Raw genomic sequence first — 14,495 nt, forward strand, 5'->3', positions numbered from 1 at the left:
GTTCTGTCCCGAATTCTGATACCGAAATATAATCGTATACTTGTCATTTCAGTCTCGCGCCGTAGCCGTGCTGTCTGAGGCATCATGCTTCGGACCGGCGATACGGAATGCGCGCTGGTTCGAGTCTCGGGAAAAGAAATTTCTCATGAGATTTTCGATTTGTGTATGGGACCGGTGCCAACCCAGTATCGTGAGGAAATTGGGGAGCTACAATGAGTAGCGTAATCCGGTCATGAAAAGTAGCAATGGCGGGGGGTTCGTAGTGCTCACCACACGTTACCCTGTATCTGGTTGGATGATCGTTCACCTCTGATTAGGCGTGTGAACGTGAGGCCAGCAGTCATGCTAGTCGGCTTTGGCCCTCTGGAGATGTTACGCCACGGATTTAATTTAAAATTTTACTTGTCATTTCTGAATTTATTTCTAGACCAATATTCCTACTAGACTTTAGGGATGTTTCATTGTTTGCTTTTATAGTATTTATATCATCGCTCAGTAAATTAACATCATCAGCATAAACTAAACGCAATTCCAAACAGCCCTGATTTTCTAGGACTTTACTGATAACAAATTCTAGGGTAAAATTTAAAAGCAGTGACGAAAGAGCATCTCCCTATTTCAAGTCATTCTGAACAGGAAATTCATTGGACAATTTTTTACCTACACGAATTTTGCTGTATGTTTCACGTAAACACAATTAGCCAAAATGGGTTTTTAGGTACACTGAATTCAACAGAAATGTTGTAACGAGCTTCTCTTTTAACTGAGTCATAGACTTATTTGAAGTCTATAAAGAGATTTAAAACTTTTCAACTTCTTAAAAGAGTCTCCACTGCGATAAGGCTAGGTTCTGGTAATAATGGCTTAACCGTATGTGTATCTATGTGCGTCATAATGTGAACTACGTAAACCAGTGGTCCCAACGCGGTGCCCGCGGGCGCCATGGCGCCCGCCAAGGCTTCTTTTGGGTGCCCGCTTTATTAAGGAAAGAGATTATACTGAATAATGAAGGCCGTTCAACCATGAAAATTATAAAATCAAAGCACAGATCTCGACTCCCAAATTTGAAATCTTGCCGATGAAATGCAGCGCCAAACATCACAATAACTTCCCACTTGAGTAAAAATAATTGTACTTTTAAAAGTACGTATTTTTGATTGCGTGGTTTTCTGTATCATTAAACTTCGTGTTGTTTTGTGTATTATTTGGTGTCCATATCTTATTTGTCCAGAGAAAAGAGAATTTGGCTTTGTTAATTGGTTGGTGTCCGCCACGATCTCATAAACTCTCAAATGTGCCCGTAGGTACAAAAAGGTTGGGGACCACTGACGTAAACATTTAACACCTGGTAAAAGAAATTTTTCCAACTACTCAAAAAATGTGGGAATCTGAGAGCTCATAACCCTTCTTTTATCTGATAATATTAACTCAAGTTTGAAAATATTTCTTAATTTAATTTATGCCTTTGTATAAATTTCTAATATTTTTGTTTCTCTAATTCGTTTCAAGTTCATTAAGTTTGTCTTTCAGGTATTCCCATTTCTTCTCCCTAAATGTTCTACTTGTTTCAAGCCTTAAATTTTGCAGATTAGCTCCACTGATTTCGCATGATTTTGCAATAATTGTAATTTAGCCTGCTTCAGTTTGTCTATTAGTTTTGAACAATACTAATCAAACCTTGGTTTGCTATGTTTTAGTTTATAATATCCTAGATTTTCCTTTTCTAAGGTCTTGATATTGCCCCTAATAATCTCTCACGCGCCCTTATTATCCAAACTGTCATCTGAGTTCTCTATACCAGCAAACCTATTGCAGACTTCTATCTGGTACTTTCCCTTAACTTCTACATCACTGTGTTTCTTCACATCAAATCCTTAAAAATCAATATTTGCCTTGTTTGTTTCCTTACTGCAAGTCATTTGCCACTGTCAGGTAATGGTCGGTGTCTCAGTCAGCTCCTAGTAAGTATGTGACACCAAATGCACTGGAGTATATTCTTTTGTCAATTAAAACACGATCTATATGATTGTGTGTAACACCATCACGAGAAGTCCAAGTAAGTTTATAAATATCACGGTGAGGGAATATTGTGCTTTGGACAGTTAGATTTTTTAAGTTGCAAAATTTACTACTCTGATCACATTATCATTGTAAACATCATGTACCTTTCCTTACGAATAATCGGTTTAGATTTGTTCTTCCACCCAAACTTTGCATTCAAGGTTCCGAGCAAAATTTTCGTATGATATCTAGGGAACAAGTCAAATACATCTTCTATTTCTTCTTAAAAGTCATTCATTGTCTCATCGTATTTATCCTCAGTTGGGGCCTGCTTATTCAGCATAAACATATCGCACTAATGACTTTTTAGAATTACATACGACATCCTGAACAACTCCTAATCCTTAAAGTACTGAAATAATTCTATTATGCACGGAGAATCCTGTTCCTAAATGGTGATTAATGTTCCCTTTTCCATAGACAAATTTATAATTTCTTGCTGTTTGATATCCCTCCTCTTCCCACCTAAATCCTTTTACTCGTACTAAATCTATCTTGTACTTCTCAAACTCACTTGCTGCTGGCTCGATTGAACATCATCTGTAGAGACTCCTAATATTCCACGTGCCAAATCGCATGTCTTTTTTACTTAGATCGTGCCAAAGAATCAGTTCAGGTCCGGTAGCTTTTAGACGTTTCGTAACAAAATAAGTTTTTTAAGGTGAGGGGTTGTTAGCCCTACACCAAACATCCAAACTTTATTATCACCCATTGTCGGTTGTCCGAGACTGTATATTCAACACATTTGCAGCTGTCATCCATATATGAACGCCTTCTCCTCCGTGCGCAATCTGAGGACGGGCTATACTATGATGACAAGGGACACACCTAACAAAAAATGGCATCCGATCAGGAGGCCTATTCTGTTGAAGGAAGTGAATTGTTTAATTCTCTAAAATTAATTACTGCACTTGCATCGATGAACGTGTATAAGCTCATAAATGTACCACTTCTACAAATTAAGACGATATATTTTTTTTAATATTTATTTCTTTCTTATTATAAGTTATATATTGGAGAAGACAATGTGTGGAGCAAAGAAAACCTTTGGAACTTTGTTGTATTCCAAGGAGAACAACTTTTCGATCTTAAGCTGCCTGTCTCCTGGGTTGTAACGCCGTGTAGTCTCGTAGAAGTTTACGAGTGCGTCAGGGGTCCTTGTTGCTTCCACATCACACTGAAGATGGAGGTAGCAAGGACCTCGGAAACGTTGGTAAACTACTACGAGACTACACGGCGCTACAACCCAGGAGACAGCCATCTTCGGACTCACCGCCGTTAATATCTCAAATCCCACCCTTAAACCTTTTCGGTGGAATTTGGAATTAGCAGAATGTCTACTTGAAACCAATTAGCAGGAATGCTAATTAATAATTCATTACTTATGTACTGCATTGTGTTGAGATTAAACCCTCTTGTTGTCCGGGCATAACTACATTGTATTTAAATACGAGGGAAAAATATGAGCAGATTCAGTTCTATTCAAGATCCACAGTAATTGTTATTTTGTTTTCCCTCTGTCCACAGTTTTGATTTCAACAAGAAAGAAATCGTTATCGGAGCCCAAGTGCCAAATTTAACTTGGGTTGGCAGGTATAATGTGAGTGGTAAGCTGCTGTCACTCCCGATAAGCGGCGAGGGGCCTATGAAGATTTCTTTTTGTAAGTGGTCATTCCGTAACGTAGACAAGGCAAACATAAGTATATTTATCATTATTATTATTCCATTTATTTATCACTTTATAGGGTATTTGTTTCTATGTACCCGAGACAAAGTTGCCCTAATGTACATAGTACAGCAGCTATTTCCGAAATACATTTTTTTTAATATGTGTTACATGAATTATGGGGTCCGTAGTGGCCGCGCGGTCTGAGGCGTAGGCCTTATGCCGCTTGGTCGCTGGGACCGTGGGTTCGAATCCCACTCAAGCCATGGATGTTTGTCCGCGTTTTTCTAATGTGCTGTCCTATGTAGAGTTAGAGACCTTGCGACAGGACGATCCATCGTCGAAGGAGTCCTACCGAATGTCTATAGATGAAGTCAACGAAAAGTTGGGACCCGCAGTGCTCAGGCACTTGAAGAACGGGTCGTTCACACCATCCCCCTGTACATGAATTATACAGTTTTATCGTGAGAGATAACTACATGTTTTACGACAGCGTATTTCGAATGGCGTATAAAGATACTAAAATGGTAGTTTTCTGAAGTTCCCCAATGTCGTGGTCGCCCGGGATGTTGGCCAAATATTTTCTGAGTGACTTGGAGACAGTTCTAGTTGCTCCTATAATTATTGGGATTACTTTTGCTTTCAATTTCCACATTCGCTGTATTTCAATGAGAAGGTCCTTGTATTTAAAGATCTTCTCCGCTTCCTTCTTAATCACATTCCTGTCAGTTGGTATTGCTATATCAATTAAGAGACGAGTCCCATTTTTGTTTAGGATTATAATATCTGGTTATCCTGACTTGTCTCAACTGCCTTTGGGATTTGTTCATACCAATGCTTCTTTTCTAGCTTTACGCCAGCTTTCCTGCATATTTTAAAATGCAGCTAAGTACGATCACGATCATGTCGTTGTATACATTGCTCTTTTGCCAGTACTTGGCATCCAGACACAATGCGATCTGTCGTTTCTTCAATTTGCTGACAAAATCTGCATTTGTTGTCTGTGTCTGTTTTTAATATTTTGGTTGCATAATTTATTATTACCATCATCGTCGTCGTCATCGTTCATAAGAGAGATGTAACAGGATACGAGGTCTGACAAAAAGTGTGACTCAGTCAGAAGCGCAAAGTAATTAATTAATTCGTCTATTTCAAGTTATGTTTGCACAGTTTTTGTCACAAAACAAAGATAAGTCCCCAATTAACGTGCACATACAAATTATTCTTAACTGTTCGGATAGTTATAGCATATTTAAGAACGTTGTCTTTCAGCCACACGCCGTTTCTTCGTTGAAATCTTCACATAGGTTTCATGCTTCACAAAGACTAGGTGTAAGAAAAGAAAGGGTATAGTCCGATGACTTGGCTGTCATGCTATTAGGTCTCATATGCGTGTCTCCTATGAAAAGAGCATTAAAATGCTGACGACTGGTGCAGAGAAAATGTGTAAAGCATGTTTAGCAGGATTTGTACAGAAACGAATACCGATCACACATCTGCTGGGTTCATCTCAGTTTCGGAAATATCTGAAGTCGCGTAGGACAAAATTATTTAGGCTAGGTACGGTAGATACACTCGCACTGGTATTTCTCATATTTTTAAGACGAATGCCAAGCACTAAACGGTACGATTAAACGTGAGCGAAAAACAACCGGTAGAATGTTCCAGAGAAACAAATTAGCCAAAATTATCAAAGCTAGCCAACACAGTTTTGATTCTGAACTTTCACATTCATTACTTTTGTATTTTGTTTCTTGGTCCAACTGGAAAATAGTTAGTCAAGTCAATTTTTCATTTTGTTCTCGAGGTCCGATTGGAGTAAAGGATCTGCAGATATAGAAAAGTAACTGCAAATTCACTTATTTATCAGTCGTGTAAACTGGTCCTTCAACTTAGGGGTTGGGAAGGGGTTGACAACTTGTCGTTTTAAACCAAGTTACGAAATCCCCCAGATGGCGCCGGACATGGATAATTTTCGACAAGGTGATTTCAGTAGGTTAAATATGTAGCACGCACAGGAAAGGTCAGAAGTGCAAAATGTTGGTTATAAAGCTTGAGGAGAAGAGTCAACTAGTGAGACCTTGACGTGGATGGAAAGATAGTATTAACAAAGATCTTAAAGTGGTGGCATTCATGTTGTTACAAGGACCGGTGATGTATTTCTGTGGACACGGTAATATACATTCGGTTTCCACTTAGGCAAGACACTTATTCACAAGCGAACTGAGTGTTGGCACCTCAATGTCTTTATACCTATTATTTAGAAGTAATGTTTAAATTTATAAGAACATTTTTTCTCATTAACTAGACGTAATGAAACACTCAGCCAAAAATACTTACTTCAACCATAAATCAAACTGGTTTTGTTCGAATTAATGCTTTCAGAACCATGTAGTAGATTTATCATACATGCATCAGTTCATCAGTGCAGCCACCTATTGCATAAGAACTTCAATTCGGTTGTCAGAACTCGTACATAATAAACAAGTTTGAAACAAAAGAATTTTAAAAATATTTGTACCTCAGAGATAAAAGTTAAGGAAGGTTTTCTTTCTCACTTAGAATTATTGTCAGTTTGTTATGGCATAACGGCGTAAACATAGTCTTTAACAAACGCCGATATCAGAAGAAAATCCTGGTTGCAAAATCTCATGGATACCCGAATGAATTTTAGAGATATTTGGTTACGATCCTTAGAAGTAAACATAAAAATCCAGGATAAAATTCAATGGAGTGAATTTATCCTTCATTCATTCTTTCATTCATTCATTTATTTCCACTCGAAGGACTGGATCATTGGCCCATTCCAGGACAGTTGCTCAAGGCAACTTGTCCTATTAGTCTTGAAGTGCATTTTGAGTAGTGATTAAAACGCCCACTGCCTCAGCACAATTTCTGCTCAATCCTGATTTGTCTGCGAGGGCCATCTAGTAGAGAATCTATGACATGGGACCGACGACTGTACTTCCCCTAAGAAGAAAGTTGTGCTACGGGTTCTTATCACCCGTAAAAACTCGGGAACCTTGGGTCCGGTGGCTTACACATTAACCACTAGTCCACCGAGGGCGACAGAATTCATTTTTAAAAACAAATTCTTTATGATGAGCAAAATATTTGATACGTGTTTAAGAAAATCTTATGTCACTGAGATAACATCGCAGTTGCCTTCATTTTCTTCCAGATGATTGCGATATGAAGTATACGACCAGTTACAATTTAACTAAGATCGGTAAAGAAGATGTGTACCTAGTGCTCAAGGACTTCAAGTTGTTGATGGCACCTCAGGGTTTAAAAATTCAACTAGATAACTTATTCAACGAAAACAAGATACTAGGTGAGTGAGGAAATTTTGCAGTTCTATATGTGAGCTGAGAATTTTTGTAGTTGTAAACAAAATAAAAGATTAACTCTAATGTAATTTCGAAAAAAGTAATGTTAATTGAGCTAAAAATTGTGTAGTTGGAACAAAGATCTATGGCAGCTGGAAACTTGTGGAGTTTCAAACCTATTTAAAGGTGAGCCGAGTATTTGTAAAATTCTTAACAAACTACTAAACGAGTTGAGTACTTACGCAGAGCAAAACAAATTGCCACGTAGTTTTGGAACCTTACCAATCCCAGACGAAATACTGCGTGAGCTGAAGACTTGTGCAATTTAGTTACATACTGTTTGAGCTGAGAAATGCACTTCTAAGAAACTGCTGGTAGATTTGAAAAATTCTGTAGTTCCAAACAAATTATTACATGAGTTGAGAAGTTGTGTAAAATCCTCAGAGACTAATGGTATGTCTCCCTCTTTCAGGGGATAACACGAACAAATTCATTAACGAAAACTGGAAGCTCGTCCTGACTGAAACTGGGCCGCTCATTTATGACGCCTTAGGCAAAATACTACACGCGATTTTTTCGGAAGCCGCCAAGAAGGTGCCATACAAGGATATGTTCGATGAAACTGAATAAATATCTTAAATTTTGTTAAATAAATAAATACGGTGAATGGTCGATGGACAATAACAAGACAACTAGATATTCCATCTGCTATTATCATCTCTTTCTCTGCTCCTTTCACTAATATGGTAATCCGGAATCTTCGGAATGGATGTAAGTTTTGAGATTGTGAATAAATAATTGCACGCTGTGTTTTCCAATTACTTGAATTCAACCCATTACAAGGTGTTCAATATCAATAGACCAAAGAAGCCGAAAATCAAGTATCCCAGCAAGATTCTAAATTATGATCTTAGACAGCACGCCTTAATATTTCACTGTCTCAGTTCACTTTGCAATATTAACAAAATCATTTACTCTTTAAAATGTTGTTAAATATGTACAAAGTAATAATTCTTATTTTATATTGATGTGACATTTACTTGTTTTCTCGCCCTAATGGGCAATTATGAAATGAAGGTGCTTAAACACAGAGAACACTTGCCTTTGCTAATAAGTTTATAGACAACTGTTGTGCTTGGAATTTATAATTCTCTGACTCTTTCTAGTGAAACCCCATTCCCCATACAATTTGCACAAAAAGCATGCTATTCAACAGTATATACATACATATCCACACACATAAGAATTACCATTACTTAGCATGATGTTAAACACAGATATACTGTTGTGTGTGAATAATTTCAGTAGCAGTTACCATTTGTGCTTGGTGGTGAGTCATGTAGTTCTGGTCAGGAGCTGGGATGTGACAGTTGTGTTTCATTCCAACAATAATATACTGTAGACTGGCAAGTGATAAAAAAGTTTCAAATTCTCTCGTACTTTTAAATACTCTATTTCTAGATTCAAAATGGGACACAAACGGAAAATATCAAATACTTAATTTTTGTAATTAATAGCTCATTTGAAAGTGGAAAACGTTTTACACTTGCAGTGAAATAAATTACTTGGTTCTGCTTCACAATGACATATCTTTAATTACATGACCAACAACTTGTGATGACTTGGCAGACACAATTTCTGAAAAACAAATTGTAATTTCTTATGGATTTATTACAGGACACTGCTCCCTTTGATGAAATTCTATCAGAATTAATCTATTTATCTTAATAAATATTCTATAAAAAACTGCTTGTTAAAGTTGCATACTTGGTTTGCGTGTAAACACAATAGTGCAACTGAGTAGAATTCTGGTAAACAACAAAAACTATCACACCTTACCAGGTTGATTCTTGCTCTTTGCCCACCACTCAGAGTGACACCCCTCTCCCCCACAATGGTCATGTCACCATGGGGCAACAGCAGGAAGTCTCGTTCAAGAGCACAGGCCCTCACCACTTGTTTGTACCGGTTCCTATCCATGAGCTGCCCAAACAGGATGTTCTGCCGCACAGAGGCTGTGAACATCCATGGTTCTTGCGACGCATATGATACTGATTCTCCCAGTAATATGGAACCGCTTATGAGAACAGTTCTTTCAGAATGGCATGGACCAGTGATGTCTGCAACAGCAGTAATATTTAAACAACACATGTACAGTATGGTGCATTTTGGTGTATCTCAATGACTCCCCAATGAACTACAATTTAAAGATTAATATTTTATTGGCACAATTTCACAAGCAATGTACGAAGTTTACTCTACAACACAAGACAAATATTGAAGTAATAAAATCTGATAGTAACATCAAAATATCTCTCTTTATTTTCCGAATAACGTGTCATGGAGAAGAGGAAGGAGACGCAATAATGATACATTGAGTTCGATGCAGTTGTTGGTTGATGTGTGTGTGTGCAATCCCCTGAAAGCGACCCTGAAGTCCCCTGAGCTAGCTGAGCAAACTGAGAAAAAGTTGACGGCTAAAGCATATAAAGGTTAAACTTCTCCACAAACTGTAGAATTGCTTCATAAATTACTTACTGTTGAATTAAACCACACAAAACCAAAAACACTGTTCTTACAAGACAAAGATGAATAAATATAATAGCTATTGTATGTGAGAGGTATAGGTTATCTGCAACTGGTCGAAGTCTGTTGTCCATATAATAATAAAATTAATAAAATAAATTAATGATATTCCAAGGAAACTCCAGTGTCATGAATGTGACAGACCTTCCCTGATCCTACAGGTCCAATGACAGCCACCAGTCCTCCAGGTCTTACTTCCAGACTCACATCAGTAAGCGTGTTCTCAGGCAAGTCCTCAGTCCACCTGGTCATCACATTAGTAACCTTGAGACCATTCTTGTCTGGAGTGTCACCACTATCTGTATTGTTTTCTTCTGCATATACGCTAAATTCCAGAGCACCAGTCTTTGCCATCTCCATTTTGCATTCATTTCCAAGAGGTCTGCTTTTGTCACAGATTAAGTCTGTGGTCTTCATATCATTTGCAACGCACCTAGTTTCAGTAGTCACTTCACCATAAAGAAAGAATCTCTGTGGCAATAAAATAACTTTGTTGAAATTAAAATACACATTCTTATCCATCTAATATTACATAATAATTTTAATAAAAAAACAAAAGAGTTATTTATGTTTACCTTGAAGGCAATTTTATTTACTTGTTAAAACTTTAACTCTTCTTAACATTCATTTTAATATGAATGAAACTATGAAAGTTAAGCTAATCCTGTGAAGAAGTTTCAGCCTGAGCATATGCATTACCACTTTGCTATAATGACACAGATCTCAATAAGATTGAAACATTTTCAAACGATTCATCAATCTCATTTTGCTGTACCTGCTGATGATAATGATTTTGTGGTATGATCATCCATTTCATCATTATACCTTGCTCCTGGTGCAATACAACCTCTGGAATTTAAAAAGTTGTCTGTTAAGGGAAATAAGCTTAGAACAAAACAACAAAGCATGAAAATAAAAATATTGTACCAATTCTATAAATTAAAACTAACATTTTTGTCAATGTACAACATAAAAACTATTAGTTATTTACTTCACAGAATTATGGATTTTAATTTTTACGTATATATCAAGGAGAACAAACCTGAATTCTCTTAACAGAGACATGTGCTATTGATCGAGGAAACTGACCAGTCAATGCCTTGTTTATGATATTCATAAATCCGGTTATCACAAACTTATGGGAAAAAGAAACAAAACAAATTATAAATACATTTGGTGTGACTAATTTAAACAAACAAATTATAAATAAAACTGTAGAGTTTGTTAGTACGGGATGTCATATGTAACACTCTAGAGTTGTCAGTTAAAAGAGAAGCTCTTTACAATATTTTGCTCGAATTTGGTTTACCTAAGAAGCAAGTCAGACTAATTAAAACGTGTTTAAGTGAAACCTTTAGCAAAATTCATGTGGTAACATTTGCAAATTACATTTCCTATTCAGAATGGCCTGAAATAGGTAGATGTTCTATCACCACTGCTTTTCAATTTTTCCATAGAATATGCCAACAGGAAAGTTCAAGAAAATCTGGGCAGTTTGGAACTGAATGGGACACATCAGCTGTTGGTCTATGCTGATAATATTAATCTTTTGAGTGACAATACAAATGCTATAAAAGTGAACACATAAACACTCTTAAGGGCCAGTAGGGATGTTGGTCTAGAAATAAATGCAGAAAAGACAGAGTACACGATCAAGTCTTATCATCAGCATTCAGAAGTAAACCAAACTATAAGGACAGCTAATGAGTCGGTAAAAATGTGACAAATTCAAGTAATTTGGGATGACAGTAACAAGTCAGAATGACATTCAAGAGCAGATTAAATTCAGGGAATCCTTGCTATCATTCAGTCCAAAATCTTTTATCCTCCTGTCTAATATAAAAAAATGTAATTTTGCTGCTTGTGCTTATGGGTGCAAATCTTGGTCTCTCACCTTGAAAGGGGAACATAGACTGAGGGTCTTTGACAACAGTGTTGAGGAGGATAGTTAGACCTGGAAGGGTGGAAGATGAATCATGGAGAAATTTGCATAATGATGAGCTGTGCTCCTCACCTGATATTTTTAGGGATTAAATCCAGGATGAGGTGGGTGGGATATGCGGCATGCATGGGGGAGGAGAGGAGTGTTCATAAGGTATTGGTTGGGAGGCCTGAAGGGTGGAGACTGCTGAGAAGACCTAGGTGTAGGTGGGAGGACAATGTTAAGATTATCTAAAAATTAAAAAAAAACTATATATTTTGTCAATATATATATCTAATGAAAGACTCAACCTTATCTTGATGGTTATGAAAATATAATTCATGTAGTTCAAAGACAATTTATGAGATGGCCGCACAAAACTGGAGCTGTATGAATCCAACACACATTAGAATCTGCAGCAGTAAATGGTAGCAGTGTAACTTCCATAATGTTGATGGACTAAACAGACATCTTCATAGAGGCTTGGGTCATGTTATTAAAGGGGACCATACATGTACTTATACACAATAATTTGTAGTTTCATGATTAGAATTTCCTACAAAATACACACCTTGTAATGGAATAACAAGCACAATGGTTGCAACTCCAATAACTGCAGCAAAGCCAATTTCACACCACATCAGATATGATATAACAAGTGTCTGTAATGGACCAAACCAGACGTACACAAAGAAATTGACACTATGGTCAAACCGGTTCACATCGTTGGACATAAGATTTACTGCTTGGCCTATAGTTGTTTCCCTCAGAGCTGTCTTAGTCAAACTCAATGCCTAAAATAGAGTTCAGAATTACAAAAGAGTTCAAAATGTACAAGACATGAATTTGAAAGTGCAATGTCAGAAATCCCAAACAACTGGCATAAAGAGTACAGAATTTTGAATCACCTCATAAAAGCTGTTTTTCTTAATGTCAACTATCCTGCAATTGCTCAGGCTATAACTAAGGTAACTTGATCCTAATATTTTGTAAACCCTTTGATAGCAATGGAAGATAAGTTTTCCTACATTTTAAAAATCTGCAGGCTAAATAAACAATTAAAGCAGGTTCCTTCAAAACTTCAAGTTTTAGTAATCCAGTGTCTGAAAACATACACTCAAAAGATTTTTGAAGCCTTAATAAATGTTACTTTTCAACAAACAAAGAAGTTAACAGACATTAATACTGATAAATTTAAAGTTCCTAGCTACACTGGTTATCAGCCAATACATTGGAAATATTTTGGACAGCCACCATAGTGTTCTTTCTTTTATAAAATAAGTGATTTAATAATAATTTCAACTTTATAAAAAATCCTGCATTGTACAAAACCTTACAGACCATCCTACACTGAGTGGTACTAGCAGTCTGCTTTCATAAAGTGATCTTATAACACAATACTAAAGCAGACAGACAATCTTGCTTCAGATTTGTTGCGCTGGTATGTGTGAAGAGGACTATTTCTGATGAAGCAACATTCTGCTGGTCAAGGATGTAAATATGCATGACTCCTAAACTGGGGTTCAGATTCATCCAGTTGACTACATAAAACATGAAGGAGATTATCCTAAGATGAATAAATTCAGTGCACTCTAAACACTCAGAAAAAAATAAATTATATTTGGACATGCTAGCTAATTATATTCTTCCATTCCTTGAGGTATCTGTCATCATCGTTCAGCAATACAGAACAACGCCCACTTACCACTAATATTGTGCAGCAATCACCGAATACCCAATTATGATAAATAACTGGTGGAGCAGAGAGATTGCTTTCAGCTTCATGATTCACCCAGTTGTATTTCCTTGGGGTTACATAAAGAACGAAATGCACTCCTCAAAACTTTTGTATATGCGTGGCAGTTAATATGATATTGTTATATCAGGTAGTATAATTTGTTCTTGGTTGCTAGTTGCAGCACATGAATATTAAGTCATGTAATGAACACTCTTGCCCAATTCTTTAACTCGGACTTTCACCGATGTTATCCCCTTTCGATAATTAAGTTGTTTTTCAAGAAAACGGTGACACTGTGACATTTTGACACTGGCACCCCACAAATGTACTATTCCAAAATAATTAATATGCATCAGCCAAAGTCTGGGAGTGAGGCAAGTGCCAGAGGACACATTCATAAAAACTTTAAAACATTCTAGAACTTTCTTATCAATACAGAGTACGGAGTACACATATTGTACCCGGGCTACGCCCTTGCTGGCCAATATATATAGCAGCAAGACCATTACAAAACGTGTTTTTGATCTGTAACAAGTTTAGTCTTGACGACGGTACTTCGTTCTGTCAGAGTCGGCCACTGCTAAAGCCTTAAGAAGCAACCTGTTGTACTTACTACTATTTATTAGTAATAAAGCCTTTGTATAAGTCTATTCTCAGCAGCTATTACTCCATTCAGCGACCGATAACCAATCACCAAATCCGATCGACCAACTTATCGAAACCACAGAGTACTTTGCATGGTTTTCCCATATCTGGTACACAACAAACCTGATATCACTACAAAAGTTACAAAGAAGAATATCAGCTGCTACAGCTAAGTTACCTAAGATATGTTCGTGTACACATGGCAACAGTTCAATTACAGGTTGGATGTATGCTAATATTAAAAAAAATATTCAAAAAAGTTTAATCTTATCATATTCAGAAAGCATTTAAATCTAAATATAGTCACTATTTTATAGAACTCCTGTACACTACCTAGAGATAATAGTAGTTGGTATGGATGCTGTTGCATTAGCATTATAATGCACATATAATCTGGGCCCTGATGAAATGCTACATGTTTATTTTCTATTATTCTACTTAAAATACTGGATAATATAGCGGTGTATGATTTTAGGTTTTCACAGCGGTGAGTATGAAGATTTCTGTTTTCTGGGTTGTTGCGCTGTGTAGTCTGGTGGATGTTTACCA

At 36.8% G+C, this 14,495-nt stretch overlaps 1 protein-coding gene across 2 annotated transcripts; it reads right to left on the reverse strand.

The window, feature by feature from the left end:
- Positions 1-8,096: 8,096 nt before the first annotated feature.
- Positions 8,097-12,613, reverse strand: LOC147874220 (uncharacterized). 2 transcript variants are annotated; one of them, XM_087346480.1, is made up of 5 exons: positions 12,135-12,613; positions 10,685-10,777; positions 10,418-10,491; positions 9,787-10,113; positions 8,097-9,176 (listed from the first exon to the last, which is right to left on the reverse strand). In XM_087346480.1, the coding sequence occupies exons 3-5, from the start codon at positions 10,460-10,462 to the stop codon at positions 9,135-9,137; spliced, it is 414 nt and encodes a 137-aa protein (XP_087202606.1). In that variant the 5' UTR covers positions 10,463-10,491; positions 10,685-10,777; positions 12,135-12,613; the 3' UTR covers positions 8,097-9,134. The 2 variants fall into 2 exon arrangements, with proteins under 2 accessions (XP_087202606.1, XP_087202605.1); XM_087346479.1 differs by having other exon boundaries at positions 9,787-10,491.
- Between the last annotated feature and the right edge of the window lie 1,882 nt (positions 12,614-14,495).

Source organism: Zootermopsis nevadensis, unplaced genomic scaffold, assembly GCF_977971745.1.
Source record: "Zootermopsis nevadensis isolate Lab colony 2312 unplaced genomic scaffold, Znev_1.0 Znev_ptg000010l, whole genome shotgun sequence".
Classification (NCBI taxonomy): domain Eukaryota; kingdom Metazoa; phylum Arthropoda; class Insecta; order Blattodea; family Termopsidae; genus Zootermopsis; species Zootermopsis nevadensis.

Bases quoted from the DNA above. Each gene is read 5' to 3' on its own strand.
- LOC147874220 (XM_087346479.1), bottom strand. From the start codon at position 10,164: ATGGATAAGAATGTGTATTTTAATTTCAACAAAGTTATTTTATTGCCA. The intron at 9,177-9,786 runs GTCTGTCACATT...CTGCTGTTGCAG, and splicing joins GACCTGTAGGATCAGGGAAG to ACATCACTGGTCCATGCCAT.